This window comes from Pseudoliparis swirei, chromosome 15 (genome assembly GCF_029220125.1).
Source record: "Pseudoliparis swirei isolate HS2019 ecotype Mariana Trench chromosome 15, NWPU_hadal_v1, whole genome shotgun sequence".
NCBI lineage: Eukaryota > Metazoa > Chordata > Actinopteri > Perciformes > Liparidae > Pseudoliparis > Pseudoliparis swirei.
The window spans coordinates 12,955,016-12,971,715 of NC_079402.1; the positions used below are offsets into that span (position 1 = coordinate 12,955,016).

Sequence of the window (16,700 nt, forward strand, 5' to 3'; positions counted from 1 at the left end):
TTTGCCAGCTTCCTGCGTAAATGACCCCAAGACAATATCGCTGCAAAAAGACACACATGGTCTGAGGAGCAGTTGGTAATTGTTATGACTCAACTCTGCATCAAAGGGAAGAGAAGGTGGCCAAAACAGTAAATAAGGAAAGTTTATGTCAGACTACTTTATTGGGGTTATTTTCTATGAACTATGTCAAAGGGTATGCTTACCTGAGTTCTAACATAAATGTAATGCCTGACAAGGTTTTCTAAATTCAACAAATTATTGTTCGCAAGCGATTTAAATATATTTCACATTTCTAGTATTTCTTTCCATGCTCAATCAAAAAGCAATTAAATGCACTCTGTGCTACACTGCATGGGTACTACTACTACTACTACTACTACTACTACTACTAATAATAATAATAATAATAATAATAGACAGGACCCCAACATGTCTGCCCTGTGACCAGACATGTTTGGACGTTGCCCACTTGTCTGATATAGAGGGAAGAAAAAAATGCACAACTGAGAAAAAGGACATTCTGGGAAATTTGGTTGCCTCACAAAGTGCACGTCATTTCCTCCTATGACAAATGTGTGGTTTCTGTCTTAAAAAAAAGAAGTTTTAAAGGAGTGTGATCATAAGGAGTCCATGCAATTCGCCTGTGATTCTGAGAGAAGAATGAATGGTCATGTAAAGAGTATGCGCTTTCAACAGTTTATGGAACCAGCAACAAGTAAGTTTCAAGACGTCTACTTTTCGATATGAATTCATACAAATTAAATTCATCTTTTCTTGACATTGTGCAGGCTCAAGTTGTGAAAAGGCTGTTGTGAAACTGACTGGAGTGTGAGATTCAACTTAACTACTTCACAGTAGTGAATTGTGAATTGTTTTTTTTTAAATTGGCCAATATTTAAACTACAGTCTACGGTTTTATAACATGTCTGACTTGGGAATTTAGCAAACTTCTGGTGTCCTTGTTCTGCTTGCTTATTATTTGCAGAGGGAAAAATGTATTGTTACAGTAGTGGCTTTGAAATGAGGCTCCCCTCAGCAGTGCGATGTTGGATGACCTGAACTGACCATTTCCTTCCTCTGCAGCGTTACTCTCTCTCCTGCTGGTTATGGCTGTGGATTCAACAAGAATCGTGGCCGCTAGCAGAAACCAGCAGTGTGGGACTTCTCTGCAGCAGACTTTGAAGCTAACCAGACTCGTACAGAAGGAATCTATCAACCTAATCAAAACATATGTAAGTCGAGACTTAAAGTTGCTGTATTTTAGTTGCCCCTGTTACATTCTCAGCTTCTCCGCCCTTGTACCTTGCTTTACAACATAACATGTCTGCTGTTCACGGTTCTCTTGAAGACTTAACATCTGATCTTTTGTTTTACAGAAAGCCTCTCAAGGAGAAATGTCAGAGCTCTTCTGCAAGGTTTCAGTTAACAACGTCCCTGACCCCAACATCTCGGGCCTGGAGCCCTCAGAGAGGCTCCTGAGCATCTACACACATCTCCAAGACTTCTTCCCGCATTTCAAACGGGTCTACGAGCAGCAGACGGACTTACAGTCACCCGCGAGCCCGCTGCTGAGAGAGCTCAGCCATGTCAGCGCGAGCAGCAGGAACCTGGCCGCCCTCATTACCAGCTTGTATCAGAGCCTCTTCCCCAACCTGCCAGTGCCAGAGCCAGCAGGGGGGCCGACAACACTACCCCCACCCCAGAACGTCTTCCAGCAGAAGGTCTACGGCTGTGTGGTCCTGAAGACCTACAAGGAGTTGCTGTCAAATGTTTCTCGAGAACTGAGGACTCTAAAAAGCAAAGTTTGCAGGAGGATACAAATAAACACACTCTTCTGAGGATGACCTGAGGCGGGTCTAGAGACAGTCTGTTTTCAATGGCAGAATTAAAGACTTGAAAAGATAAGTGAGTATAAAGGTGGCTGGTACATCAGTGTAATTTGGCCTATTTATGGTATTTAATTTATATATATATATTTATTTTTTTGTTTCCAATAAGAGGAAAGCAGTCAAAAGATCAAGAGTGTGTTATGTATATTTAATTTGTATTCTATGTTGTGTAAGGTTCTACTTCACTGGTGTATTATTATGATAATTAAAAGATATTTTGCAACTGTACTTGTTGATGATCTTAGTCTTAATTTTTAGAGTGGTTTCATCAAAAATGTACAACATACCAACACAAGAAAATAACAATCTCAACAACTGATTGTCATGCTCCACACGTCTTCTAAGTTGCTCGACTCAATTTGAGAAACAATATATGTTTGTTTCTGCACAAGAAAAAGTGTTTAAAAAAGAAGAAGAAACAAATATGTGTTATTTGGCAGGAGGATCATGTGCAAAATAAGTCTATCAAGATGGGTTAAAAGAAAATCAGGAACCTGCTGAGACGCTGACTGTGTGATATCAGCTCAGAATGACGCATGCGTTTAACACAAGGCAGTATCAGATAGGAAAGATTTCATGAAACTGGCGGGCTGTCTGGCCAGTCACAAGGTGTGGGAGTGTGTGTGGATAACTTGCCTCCTCATATAGATGGAGACACAAGTGTGTGAAGGGTGGGATTGGGAAAACAGGAGAAGTTAAGAATTCTGCAGAAACCCCCTTTTTTAAATAGATGAACAGACACTACACACACACTTTTCATCTATATATATATATATATATATATATATATACACACACACACATGTATAAATATATATATGACATGGATACCAAATACTTTAGTTGCAATGAAATAATGCTTCACTGAACTTTCCTCAGATCACAAATTCTCAGGAAATGGAAGTAGATGAGGGATTCACTCTTGGTCATGAATCAAGTTCCCTCTTATAACTCAGCTTTATTTAAACACAGAGGGTACCTCAGGGCAACAATCATTCCTCCGTTATTTAAACTACCTACTCAATGCTTTACAACATCACATACTGTATGTGATATGCAAACGCCTTAAAACATTCTTATTTCACCTGAAGTGGAATCCCTTCACATGGGAGGTAAAACTGTTGAGGGTTACTTAAATATTATAATATAATGTGTCTAATGTATCTAACACATGTGGCATATGACTGATAGAGTGCAGAGAGATCAAGTTAGTTTATGCTATGGTGATCTTAAAACTCCCATGTAGTCATACTTGGAAACTATACCACAATGATTGAATGTAACAACACACCTCTATTACAAAGCCACCTCTAAAAGAAAATATTATATACAAATATGAATACTTCTAATTCAGTCCAGTTTGGTAGAATTATTGTATGAAAACGACTCCAACACGCGACTTATTCTCCTGTTTTAAGAGGGCAGACTGATGTAAAAATCTGAGCTCTGATGTTAAATGACCAACAGTAAATTAACAGATTGTACAAAACCTGCATTCAGAGTTTAAGGCCTCAGTATTTTAACCATTCAGTCTTTTTCTTAATCTCTGCTCCGGCCCAGTCACCAGGCTACCTCAGGGGCCACTGATTGGCTAATGACAAATTGACCCTTCTCCACTCATCGCATGTATGATGAGTCTCTAATGACTATACGATATAATGGTGAAAATGTATCAGCCAAGTAAATCAGCCGAGTCATGCCCGTTTTTTTATTCATATCTTAGTTTGATGCCCAAATATTCAATATGTTGTCATATTGTCACACAATGGAATTGATGATTTCTCCCCAAAAATTAATTGGAAGAAGAAAAAAAGTTTGCTTGCAGAACATTCTGCACAAGAAAGTGCACAGAACAAAAAGGTGAGGTTCAAACGCTATAGAGGACATCAAATGATCTTTGGGAACTATCACTTTTTCCAAATTAACGTTATTACAAACCATTGATAATTTAGCCATGAAAGACTCTTTGAATTGGTGTGATAAAATAGTTTTGAAGCCTCTTAAACATACTTATTAACCTGCTGTTAATCAGAATCAGAAAGTTTTATTGCCAGGAATGTTTACACAAACGAGGAATTTTTTTTGGCGGAAGGTGCAACATTTGGACATGACAAACAACAATCAACACGACAGAAAGACAACAAATAATGTGAAAGTGTTTGGGTGTGTGCTTCAAGTGATGTGTGTTTTAGTTAAAAATGTATGTTACATGTGGCGTGTGTTTAAGTTAAAGTGCATGTAAATAAAGTGGCATGTGTGTAGAGGAGGCCTCAAGTTAAAGTGCTTGTTAAAGTGACGTGTGTGGAGGAGGCCTCCAGGAGGGAAGAAGAAGGAGGAAGAAGGAGGAGGAGGAGGAAGGAGGAGGAGGAAGAGGAAGGAGCGGGAAGAAGGAGGAGAGAGGAAGGTGGAAGAAGAGGTGGTAGTCCTGGGGGTGACAGTCAGTCAGTGGGGATCCGGCTCCATTGATGAGCCCGACTGCCGACGGGAAAAAACTTTTGGTGTGGCGGGAGGTCTTTGTCCTGATGGACGCAGCCTCCTCCCGAGGAGGGACTCGAACAGGAGTGTCCAGGGTGGGAGGGTCAGCGACAATCTTTCTGGCCCGCTTCAGTGACCTGGAAGTGAACAGGACCTGGAGGAAGGCAGATTGCAGCCAATAACCCTCTCGGCCGAGCGGATGATGCTCTGCAGCCTGCACTTGTCTTTGGCTGTGGCTGCAGGGTGCCAGCCGGTGATGGAGGAGCAGATGATGGACTCAACGATGGCCGTGTAGAATTGTACCATCATTCTCCCTGGCAGGTTGAATTTCCTCAGCTGCCTCAGGAAGAACATCCTCTGCTGGGCCTTCTTGGTGATGGAGCCGATGTTCAGCTCCCACTTGAGGTCCTGGATGATGATGGAGCCCAGGAAGCGGAAGGACTCCACAGCGTCGACGGGGGAGTCACACAGGATGAGAGGGGCGGGTGGGGCTGCATTCCTCCTGAAATCCACAACCATCTCCACTGTCTTCAGAGCGTTGAGCTCCAGGTTGTTCTGGCTGCACCAGGTCACCAGGTGGTCAGTCTCCCACCTGTAGGCGGTCTCGTCCCCACCAGAGATGAGTCCAATGAGGGTGGTGTCATCCGCAAACTTCAGGAGCTTGACGGACTGGTGACTGGAGGTGCAGCTGTTGGTGTACAGGGAGAACAGCAGAGGGGAGAGAACACAGCCTTGGGGGGAACCTGTGCTGGTGGTCCGGGAGCCTGAGACGTGTTTCCCCAGCCTCACGTGCTGCTTCCTGTCGGTCAGGAAGTCTGTGATCCACCTGCAGGTGGAGTCGGGCACGTGCAGCTGGGAGAGCTTGTCCTGCAGCAGGGACGGGATGATTGTATTGAAAGCAGAGCTGAAGTCCACAAACAGGATCCTGGCGTAGGTTCCTCGGGAGTCCAGATGCTGGAGGATGTAATGGAGGGCCATGTTAACTGTGTCATCTGCAGACCTGTTGGCTCTGTAGGCGAACTGCAGGGGGTCCAGGAGTGGGTCGGTGATGGTCCTGAGGTGTGACAGGACCAAGCGTTCAAAGGACTTCATGACCACAGAGGTCAGGGCGACGGGCCTGTAGTCATTGAGACCTGTGATCTTAGGCTTTTTGGGGACGGGGATGATGGTGGAGGCCTTGAAGCAGGCTGGAACCAGTGGTGTATAAAGTACCCAAAAGTCATACTTGAGTAAAAGTAAAGACACTTGACTGGAAAATTACTCAAGTAAAAGTAAAAGTCACCTATGAGAATACTACTTGAGTAAAAGTATTAAAGTATCTGATTTTTTTTGTACTTAAGTATTGAAAGTAAAAGTAAATGCTGTTAATAAAAAAAACAAAGGGTCAGAATTTTGAGAATTATAAAGTTTATTTGTTTGGGTGCTGTGGCCGCCATGAACAAGGAGTATGAGCTCGGGTGAACTTAGCAATATATGAATACTATGAAATTACTAAAATATAAAAACACAATTAACACAGAAAAAAGCAGAAGCAAAAGTAACAACCAGAATCATCACTTTAAAGTGAAAAATGTATTGTTCATCTTCAAAAGAAGTTGATTTTCAAAATGGACAGATTTCCGTGTCATTCTTCTGGGGCTGAAGACGAGTCCTGCGATGCTGAAGAGCCGTTCACATGGTGCAGGTAGAGTGTGTCTAGCTTCACAGGCCCTGATGCAGGTAGAGTGTGTCTAGCTTCACAGGCCCTGATGCAGGTAGAGTGTGTCTAGCTTCACAGGCCCTGGTGCAGGTAGAGTGTGTCTAGCTTCACAGACAGCCTGCACACAGTTGGGAAGCATTTCAGCAAGTCAACTTGATCCACGTCTCCATCCAGCTGTTTGCTGCTGTCATGCGCTTGAGATGATGAAGAAGAAGTCCTCTTCATCAGATGAACTGGACCTGGTGGCATCACCTAGCTGCAGGGAGGGTTCTTCCATGTGCTGCTTGATGTAGTCCATTCCTGAAATAAAGTGAGAGTATTACAGACATGATAGAATTAATAACACTTCCTAACATGTCATGACCCCAACCAACAGTTTAGTACAAAATAGTTTGTTTTAATTTGAAGTTTATACATTTAGTTTCATGCACTGTCCGTGCATGTGTTGGAGTTGGACAGCGACACACCACCTGGACGGCACTCACGGTAAGAAAGAGCGGTAGACTTCTACGTTACATTTATTAGCGTTTTATTCAGAAATCAGGATACAAGTAGACATCATGCATGGACCCCCCACCGGCTGGTACCTAGAGTATTCAGACCAGAGAGAGGCCCTTAACAGAGGGCGCGACGGTTTAAATAGCCATCAAGGCCAGTTCTAATTGGTCAGGAGGTAAAGAGGATGGTGTCTTCTCATTGGTTCTTGTTCCTCTGCTTCCATCGTTGTCGCTCCTTCATTGGTTCTTGTGGCCAGCCAATGAATTCATATGTTTGTAGAGAAGTGTGAGAAGGAAGAAGTAAGTAATTTATTTTCCAGAGAGTTGATTTACTTGGTTCCTCCTTTTGAAGCTGTCTTTCACTCCTCTCTGGGGGTCTTATCAGTGCAGGGATGGGGCCTGGATCTTCCCAGAAGGTCGTTCAGACAAAGGGCCTATTCCCATGTGAGAGTAGATGAGAGTGTGAGAGGGGTCAATGAGGGGCCATAAATGACTGAAGGAGACTAATGGCCGCATCTGGACCCTTCCTTATCTATCTGCCAAGGTGAGGTAAGGACTGTGACTGCTCTTTCTAACCTATGAGTATACTGAGCCTCTTTGTTGGTGACCACTTCCGGAATGTGTGGATGTGGAGGAGGGGGGCTCACAAAACCTCACCAAGTGTCACTGTTATCTTTCTTTAGATCAGTCAGGCGCCAGAGTGCTCCGCTGGAGATTTTAACTTCCATTCAGTGTTTTCCATCTTACACATAATATTTATGCAAACAATACTAGGCTGTGCTAAGCTACAATATATATTCTTTACAAATCCAGAGTTGATTTGTGAATATGTACTTGTATCTCTGTAGTTAAACACAACAGTCCCAAATCAATATCGTCGCCATTACTGGACCGTCACTCTTATAATATTAATACAAATAATTATAATAATGCTGTAATGATTTGCATTATATTATAGCTAAGACGACTCAAATCAACAAATTCTCACAACTGTCAACACTTCTTCAGCTCATTAACTCGCTAGAGATCCGTCTACTCCACTCACGCTAATTGTCTCATTTAATTGACGATAGCTAGCGAACGTTAGCCTAACGTACAACATGCGTAGGACAATCAGACACCTGTCTCCTCTCCTGCCAAAGATATAACTTACTCCAATCCTGAGGACAACACTGCTAGATATCTTAACAGGTTTATGATGACTAAACATTAACGTTGCGGCTCATGGGATTAATCTTAATTTACCTCAATGTGTTTCCTGAGGTTGGTGAGTTGTTGAAGGCCAGTATCTCCGTAGCTTTCGGTCGGCATGAGAGGCACTTCATCCGGTAGGAAGAAACTTTCACTCCGACAAAAGAAAAGAGTTCGCCCAAATATGGCCACGGACGTTGATCTTGGTCCCCGTGGTTGTTCGAGTAGCTTCCATTGCTGCTCCACATGAAATGAGTCGTATCTGTAGCCGCTCGCTCGCTAGCATCCTGGGCATCACTGGGAACAGAAAACACGCGGCAAGGACCACTGACCACCTGCGTGTTCGTGCTGCGTTCAGGTGCGCTGCGGTGTGTTCCACAACAGTCCCCGATGTGCTGCGTTCAGGTGCGCTGCGGTGTGTTCCACAACAGTCCCCGATGTTTCTCATGATTATTTTTTTCCGTAGTAACGAGTAACGATACTGTTTCAGGGGAAATGTATCGGAGTAAAAGTACAAGTTTTCATTGCAAAATGTAGTGAAGTAAAAGTAAACAGAAATATAAGTAGTAAAATAAAGTACAGATACCCAAAAAAACTACTTAAGTAAAGTAACGAAGTACTTCTACTTCGTTACTATACACCACTGGCTGGAACGTGGCATGTCTCCAGGGAGGTGTTGAAGATGTCAGTGAACACCGGAGACAGCTGGTCAGCACAGTGCTTCAGGGTGGAGGGGGAGACGGAGTCCGGGCCCGCTGCTTTGCGGGGGTTCTGCTTTTTAAACAGCCTGTTGACGTCTCTCTCCAGGATGGCGAGGGTCGGCGCTGGGGAGGTGGAGGGTGCTCTAGAGGTGTGAGCCCCTGATGGGCTGGGGGAGGGTGGGCTGATGGTCTGTGGCTTGTTGATGGGGCTGTGGGGGATTGTCTCAGGACTACTCCATTGTCTTTCAAAGCGGCAGTAGTACAGTGAGGTCGTCTTAAATGATGGATCCTGTTATACATGTGCAGCAACATCTTTCTACACACAGAAATATGGCTGAACTGAAAAGCTGAATGATATACAATGTGAGGAATTGAGAAATCTTAACCACAATATGTTGTATTTTATTGCAAAATATGGACAGCTTTACAAAGTAAAAGCCTAAACGATACAATGACACTCTAAAAGCAACACATAACATTTAAATTAATGTGCACCTGCAAAACAATAACCAAGCATGCACCATGTGTAAAAGCACTGAATTACACATTATTTTCATTATATGAAGTACTGAAAAAAACACTATAGAAATGAAGTGTAAATATCTTCATGAATCAGGTGCAGGTTCATTATCATTTAACATGCTTTACATGTGTTGACCTGTAGGGGGGGTCATACACCCATGACTGAACAGGAGAATGAAGTGCATATGGGCATCTTTGGACATTCTATAATTGTTCAATATAATATTGAAAAATAAAGTGTTACTATACATTTAACAGAATAAACCATTAAGGATGAAAGCTTTTCAAAGTTTTTGTGACAGTAGGATGAGCAGTTAAGGATGGTAAGGTATTTCTTAGGAAGTATCTTATCAGTTCCTCTGGTGAAGGACTAATAAGATACAGCTTTTAAGCCTTTAATCTTGCATAGCAGCACTCTCACTTCCTTTTCATGAGAACTACACATCATGAACTGAAGTCAGATCGGTTTCATCCGGTTTCATTGTGCAAATGTCGTGTGCAGAGCATGCAGCAAGTGCCATTTTTCTAATATGAATAAAAGGCATATCAAATGATTTTACTGCTATTATTACAGCCATCTGGATATATTTTAAGATACACCTTTATATCCCTGATAATTAAACATTATTTATTTATGGCATTGAAATTTGTAAAGGTTTTACAAGTATCAATATCTGCATGCATTCAGTCATACTGTCTTCTCCCGAAGACATGGATATTGCTTTCTCCAACTTCTAAGGCTTATTGTTATTTGACTGGTTATCTATTATTGCGTCGCATCAAATAAGCTACTTCTACTACACCTGCAGTATATATGTTTTCATTTGCATAATTATTCCAACATGAATAAGGCATATTATTCAGTGCAAGCGATAAACTGGAAACAACAGATAGGGAAACCATCATCATGCGTCTTCAGAGTTTTCCCAGAGTCACCGCATAGGTTAATGTACCAGCCTCACTTACACAAGGTTGTTGTGTCCATATTCAAAAAGCGAACATTCATTCTCGATTCAATCTCAAAGCCATTCAGCAACTAAAAAAAAGAAAAGAGTTTTACATTGTTTAAAATGTATATTGCTGATACCGTCATCATCCTTTAATGTGGAAATGTTGACTTTTTATTTGAATTTGCAAAAACAAAAAAATGACAAACTCCCAAATGCACTTTCAAACTAGGGTAAATAACTAAGAAAGTAAAACACATATTACAGTGTATATTCTGTGTACCAACCTTGAGGAAATGCTCAAATGTGATTCCCGCATAGAACTCATCAGGTTCCTGCGTGTGAAAAAGTGAAGTTACTGACGAACATTGAATCCAACGTCATGTCATCTTGAGCTCAGCTCACATACCATGTGACCCATTGAGATACCTGCCACTTCCAACATGGCCGCATCAGCTATGCTTTTGGCTGTATCCTTCTCCAATGCCTCGCTGAGAGACAGCAGCTCCTCCACCACCTGGACAGGTGTCAACAACAAGTGGAAATACATTAATACAGACAGTGGCTACAAGACTAAAACCCCAGCCCTGAAAAGCCTTGAGGGAAAGAGATGTTAGATAACTTCCTTATATACAGAATCTGCATTTTTAATAACCTTCAAAATCCACTCGAGAAGTTCAAATGATCCTGATAACGAACAGTCTGAGCTAACAGTTAAAAACCCACATGATGGACTCGTGCTGATTTCCTCGGAGGTTGCTGCAATCTTCACTGGTTATGTGAAGAGTAAAGAGATTTGTTCAACAGAAGTAAGCGGAGGCTTACGTGTCTGTATTCCTCCAGGGTTATCGTCCCATCGTTGTCCGTGTCGTGCATGTTAAATAAAACTGCAGAGAAAAACAACACGGCGAATCAGTTGAACACCTGCGTGTCATCGACAGATAAAATCAAGCGCGTGATCATGTGATTTGAAGACGCTACATCTCAGTTTTTCCCTCCTGATGCCCTCCCGCTGCTCCTCGCTCATGTGCAGCGTCGGGGGCCTGAAGTGGGACATGATCACCAGAAACTCCTCGAAGCCGATCTCCTCGACAGTACCCTCGCCATTCTGACGAAAGTTTCTAAGGAAATAAAAAAGGACAGATGTCGTGCAGTTGTGGCAGGAACAGGACGCAGATTATTGTGTTATCTCGCCCCATATGACAAGTGTCAGGCAACTTTCAGCCCATCCCCACTGTACCTTCTGTCAAAGAAGGCCTCTATGATTTGAGAACGGATGGGATTGCAATCAAGATCAGGGATTTTGTTGAAGTTTTCTCTCCTGAGGGTGTAAAGAGGGTTTTAAGGAGTGGCATATGGTGTCACAGGGTGTTATAGTATTATCCTATCACGTTTCAAGCTTTTACATGAAGATATAAAGCCTGTTAGGCAGGTTTCCCTTTGAAAGAAAGTTGTCGAGCTGCTTTGAGGGAGGAAATAGACCAAATAATAACAAAAGAGAAATCTGAAGTGCCATTGAAAAATCACATTACACCGTACATAGTATTTTAAAATCATACATACAGCAAAGTTTCTTCGTTGTGGCTCAACTGCTTAAATCTGTTATGGAGGATTCCAATCTGCTCAAAAGAAACTGAGAACAGAGAAGAGACATCTATAGTTACTATATTGTGAATACATACATAGTGTAAGGCCTCCACAAACAGGGACAGGAAACTCATTACAGTAACAATGTTGACATCTAAATAAGTTTGTTAAGAATCTGATTCTCTCACATGTTTGAAGCTATCAAGGCAGCATATTTGGATATTCATATTTAATGTCAAACTTTTTGTCTTTCTGTTGTCTATTACCTACAACTAGGCCTCCACACCTGCAGGTTAATTAAAGCTAATAGCTAATGTTGCAGAGAGCAACCCTCTTAAAGGGTCAAAGCTTTCAATACAGTGTTTGGTCTATTATTAAATTCCTTCCTCTGTATAGTTCCACTTCCATTAACTTACACTGTCAATTATTCATGATGCTGCCCGTCCACCACACAACCCGGCTGTCCTTAGATGTGCGTAAAGAGGAAAACAAATCAATAACACCAACGTAACACCTTCAAAGTGTCGGGTGTCACCTTTAAGATAAGACTTCAGATTTAAGTGAGAATTAAATCGTATTTCCGGTGCAGTGCGCTCGTGTTCTCACACGTCCGACATGCCCGACTGTCTCATGGGCGCCAATGCAAACAATAACGATGGCTACTCACAGCCCGTCTTCTCCGCCAGACCGACGTACTCTGGGTGATCCGGTAGGGACTGCAGCGCTCCCATACCTCGAGATATAGAACCTTCCACCGGTCCGGTTGTAACGGGACCGGGAGACGTGTGAGGAACGAACCGAAAGTGTTGTTGTTGAAACGGATGTCAGCGCATCAGGTCTGCGGCTCTCGCTTCTTCCCCCTGCGCGCTCGCAGGTCGCATCCTCTGCCGCCGGCTACTTCCGCGAATATACACGTCCTGATGACGACACACATTTAGGGACAACAGGCTGCCGTTTGAATTATTGACACAGAGTCTTTATTAATTCAGAGGCTTGAAGCCACTGACTGTGTTTGTTTGGACTGGACCAGCGAGGAAAGATGGAGAAGATAAAAATGCGCACACGAAGGTAGCCTATCAACATACAGGCGTCAGGGGCTGATAGATGAGAGATATTATAACTGTAAAGACACACGATATTGATATTGGTTTCACAATGAATTCTGACCAGGCTGACTTGTAATCCACCTCTTGTGGACGGTTGTTACGAATTTTCGTCAAACCGCTTCTAGTTTTAATCCACCTGGTTGAGTTTGACATTTGTGATCAATAAAAACACACAAAAGATGATTTAAAATGCTGGACATGTCGAGGATTCTTTCCCAAATTGAATGTCAAGCTGATCTACTGTAAGATACAATATGTTAGGCTCTCAAGCGACTTCCAACAGAGACACCATCAGTAAAATGGACCAACACAAGATACTTCCTGCCCCCTCATGGTGGTTCTGTTTCATGATGAATGATTAATTTACTTGAATCTAATGAGCACAACTTGGGTAAACACAAGATTTAAAGTGGTGCTTTTGTGTGATTCTTTGTAGAGAAACTCAATTCTACAGATCTGTCAATTCATTAAACTAATCAATTCATCGACAGGATTGTATATGACTTTTAGTCAATTCATAATTTCTATGGTGAATGACAGCCCTAATTGTGATAGGTCATAGAATATGTATGTATTCATGTCATATTTTGCTGAGCACTTCAAGAACCTGTTTCATCCATGTTGGCTGAGAAGGTTGTCCTCCAAGATAAGAATCAAACAGAACAGCTACTAAATGGACCTTGAGGTTGAACATGTAAAGATTTAAACTTTGAATCTACACGACAGACGTGTCCAGCACACGTCGCCAGAGTGACAAACTAAAACTTCCTCCAACAGACGGCTCAGATATTTCTTCCACTACACACGCTTTAATATCAGCTCTTGACAAGATAAAGCCTGAAGCAGAACATTGTTGCTGTTGGTTTAAAACCTGTATTGTTGTTCAGCTCACTTGTTATTGCCTGACGTTCAGCACGTTTAAATGAGGACTCGGCGATTAGCAGCAGCTGTCTCTCTTTTGAGACACAATACTCTCATTAACCACATGTCTTACCCCAATGTTTCTCAAATGTCAGAAATCAAACCAACATAAATTATAAATCCGGTTAGTTATGATCTTGAAGAGCTGTTTCATAATTTGTGAACGGGTGAATCCAAAGTGTTTTTTTGTCCATTTCTGCTCTTGCCTGATTGATTGATGTGAAAATGTGTCAAAACACTGTGTGGTGTCTGAAAAGTTCCCATACATCATCAAAGTGTGATGACTGTGGTCCTGGTTATGATTTTCAAATTTAGAAAGAAACTTAAAACGACAAAATAACATAACAAAAGTAGTATTATTGTTAAAACTATGCAGTACTAAAGAACACCACATTGTGGCATCATTTGGTCAACGACGTATCTGAACACCAGCTTGTGCCTGAAAGAAAGGTCAGTTATCCATGGGTCAGTTTTGTTTTCATCAGAGCAGCAATACACTATATATGGTGTGTGTGTGTGTGTGTGTGTGTGTGTGTGTTTGTGTGTGACTGCATTTAAGAGCATTTATTTCAAACGGCTTACTCTCAATCACTTGACTCTTGTTACATTAATTGTGTTGACTAAGTTGTTTGATCACACTTATTGTCATGTTTCTTTCACCTTCATTGAGGAAGTCTTTATTCATTGAGGAAGTCTTTATTACATTTACAAAAAGCAGCCTGTCCCAACCTGTCTCACCTTGCAGCTGTTTCCAAAGCTGTCGAGCTCCACCGTCTGTAGCGAGCTGCCCCGGCTCAGAGTGAACCGACAGGCACGAGGACGACAACAGCAACACAATTCAACTGTGAAGAACACACATCTTCTCCTGCTATTTTACCCCACCAATCTACATTTGTTTACATTTATCTTGAAGTCAGATGTGTGTGTGCATTATGATCCTGTACAATACTGTATTCACACCCGACCAATGTTGAGAAATTGTTACTTTTTAAAGTTTAATAGTAAGCTTATAAACGGTCTACTCGGAAATCAGAAGGCCCCATTATGACACACATCATGTATGTAACAACTTGCGGGCGCTCTTTACAGGCCTATCCGGTTAAGGGCGGCAATAATTTGTTCTGTTCAACCTCCTCATCACGCTGTCAGAGACTCCGAGACCAATCACCGCTGTTGTGCTGGAACACTTCTCTCCTCGTGTTTTCTGTGATTAAACATTACGTCCTTTAGAATATGCAACACGTGAGCAGAATATAAACTTAAATAAAGTCCTGTTTTACAAGACGGACACAATAAAACAACAATTAACAGTTTGTAATGTGTTCAAGCAAAACAACTGAAGATTCCCTGCACAAGGTCGAAGATCATATTCTTCATGACATATTGTACATTTAGATGTGGTATGTTTTTGTTGAAACTCTGCCACTTAGCAACACATCAATCAAAAGTGATGACGCTTTAGATAATTGTAGGGCCTCTGACAGCTGACAAAGCAGTATCTTTACGTTAAAAACAAGTCGACCGCATCAGAACGTGTTCAAATATTTTCCATTTGAAGGGAAATTCATGCATCTAGTACACAATCAATCAGGCATGAAACACAACCACAATACATTGTCTTTTCCTTATCAGCCTCTGCCCTTGAAATGTGATTCCCCATAAAATGGTCTCACTTGCACGTGTGTTGTTTTTCGTGTGCGTTGTCACTGTTACTGATGGCTTGAAATTGATTTGAATGAAGACTCAGCTCCGGAAAGAGAGAGGAGGAGAAAACAAGGAGGTGTTGGTTATATATACACAGACAAAAAGGGGCGTCCAAGTGTGGCCAAGGAGAGAGGGCAGCATCAACCTGCTTTGCATGCACGGGGGCTTCTGTGGGAGAAGGAGTTGACAGGGCGCCGCAGTGCTGCCTCCAGCTCTCAGACAACAGCTGCTCAGGAAGAGGAGACGTCCGGAGGGTGCAGCGACACGTCTCACTCTTTCTCCGTCTCTCTTTTCACCTGTCTGCCTCTACCTTTCACCCATTCTAACACGTGTCGTTTTCTCAACACACACACACATGCAGAGTGGGATGAGATTCATAAGAAATTGGCATTCTGCCTGTGCTCTAACAAAACACTCAAAATATACCAGGTGAATCTGAATTTTTGATGGACCCTGTTGTTTGTTCTGTTTACTTGGAAGGTTGTTTATATGAAGATTAATTACCGGCAGTTTAATGGGAATGAAATATTCTTCCTCTTCTGTTTTCTGAGCCGCTGATGACAGTAATTCAAGCAGACGAGCCTTTGTATTAACATCAAAAGCCTTTTTTCTTTTGTTGCATTGGTTTAATTTGGTTACTTATGCATTTCTGATAGCTTTTGATCCATTTCCCCAAGCAAAGAATAGAAAACCAATTTCTGCTGAGTGATTGTATCCACGTCCTGAGAACCACACACAACAATATTTTTATTTTCACCACATCTTGTGTGAGAATGATGCCTTTGTATCTCACAATAACATTGTGAGATGGGTTGATGTGACAGCTTATATCATTTCAGACTGATCAAACATTTTCCCTTCATAGACAGAAGCTCATTATATAAATAATTGTTGGCAACGAGTCCCTCTATTTAGCATTCATATACAGTACATAAACATTTGGTACATGGTTTACATTTTTACACCCCACTTTGATTTAGTTGTAAGACAATATGTATTAATGTAAATGTCAATATATGTTTTTTCTGTGGGTACCTTTTATAGGGGCTGGTATATAAACAGATTATGTATAGGACAGTATATTAAAACACAATTATGTAGTGATGTATGTGAAGAAGCTTTAATTTCACATTCATATAAATAATTGCATGACAGATTTATGAATGGTCATAAAGGCATGCTGTGCATTCATATACATAAATCTGAATTGAGAAGCCATTGTCTGTGTCCTGTAAATTACTTTAATAACTTTAGAGGTGACCCAGTTTTAAAATCAAAGCATCTGGACTGGGTGTTGAGAATAAAGTGAGAGGTAATTACGATTCCTCATGAAGAGGATACTGATAACAACAACGTCTGTCCATGTAAGAAATAAGAAAAACCAGAGGCTGGACATTGTAGAGGAAATACACTCGATGGGAAAATGATCTCTCTTTCTTTATTTGTATTTAAATTGTTTGT

General features: G+C 41.7%; 2 protein-coding genes and 1 long non-coding RNA gene across 3 annotated transcripts; 1 reads left to right on the plus strand and 2 right to left on the minus strand.

The window, feature by feature from the left end:
* The first annotated feature begins 630 nt into the window (after positions 1-630).
* On the plus strand, positions 631-2,117 carry m17 (IL-6 subfamily cytokine M17). The gene is made up of 3 exons (XM_056433052.1): positions 631-715; positions 1,084-1,232; positions 1,377-2,117. The coding sequence occupies exons 1-3, from the start codon at positions 631-633 to the stop codon at positions 1,836-1,838; spliced, it is 696 nt and encodes a 231-aa protein (XP_056289027.1). The 3' UTR covers positions 1,839-2,117.
* Positions 2,118-5,748: 3,631 nt separating this feature from the next.
* Positions 5,749-8,533, minus strand: LOC130205382 (uncharacterized). Its single transcript, XR_008833904.1, has 2 exons — positions 7,806-8,533; positions 5,749-6,363 (listed from the first exon to the last, which is right to left on the minus strand). It is a non-coding gene; the product is annotated as an uncharacterized LOC130205382 (long non-coding RNA).
* Positions 8,534-8,838: 305 nt separating this feature from the next.
* tescb (tescalcin b) lies at positions 8,839-12,387 on the minus strand. Its single transcript, XM_056432452.1, has 8 exons — positions 12,176-12,387; positions 11,485-11,554; positions 11,162-11,242; positions 10,903-11,042; positions 10,747-10,808; positions 10,331-10,438; positions 10,209-10,256; positions 8,839-10,010 (listed from the first exon to the last, which is right to left on the minus strand). Exons 1-8 carry the CDS (start codon positions 12,237-12,239, stop codon positions 9,933-9,935), a joined length of 651 nt encoding a protein of 216 aa, XP_056288427.1. The 5' UTR covers positions 12,240-12,387; the 3' UTR covers positions 8,839-9,932.
* Between the last annotated feature and the right edge of the window lie 4,313 nt (positions 12,388-16,700).

Bases quoted from the DNA above. Each gene is read 5' to 3' on its own strand.
- tescb (XM_056432452.1), bottom strand. From the start codon at position 12,239: ATGGGAGCGCTGCAGTCCCTACCGGATCACCCAGAGTACGTCGGTCTG. The intron at 11,555-12,175 runs GTGAGTAGCCAT...CTCTGTTCTCAG, and splicing joins TCTGGCGGAGAAGACGGGCT to TTTCTTTTGAGCAGATTGGA. The intron at 10,809-10,902 runs GTAGCGTCTTCA...TTTTCTCTGCAG, and splicing joins CAGGAGGGAAAAACTGAGAT to TTTTATTTAACATGCACGAC.
- m17 (XM_056433052.1), top strand. From the start codon at position 631: ATGCAATTCGCCTGTGATTCTGAGAGAAGAATGAATGGTCATGTAAAG. The intron at 716-1,083 runs GTAAGTTTCAAG...CTTCCTCTGCAG, and splicing joins GTTTATGGAACCAGCAACAA to CGTTACTCTCTCTCCTGCTG. The intron at 1,233-1,376 runs GTAAGTCGAGAC...TTTGTTTTACAG, and splicing joins TCAACCTAATCAAAACATAT to AAAGCCTCTCAAGGAGAAAT.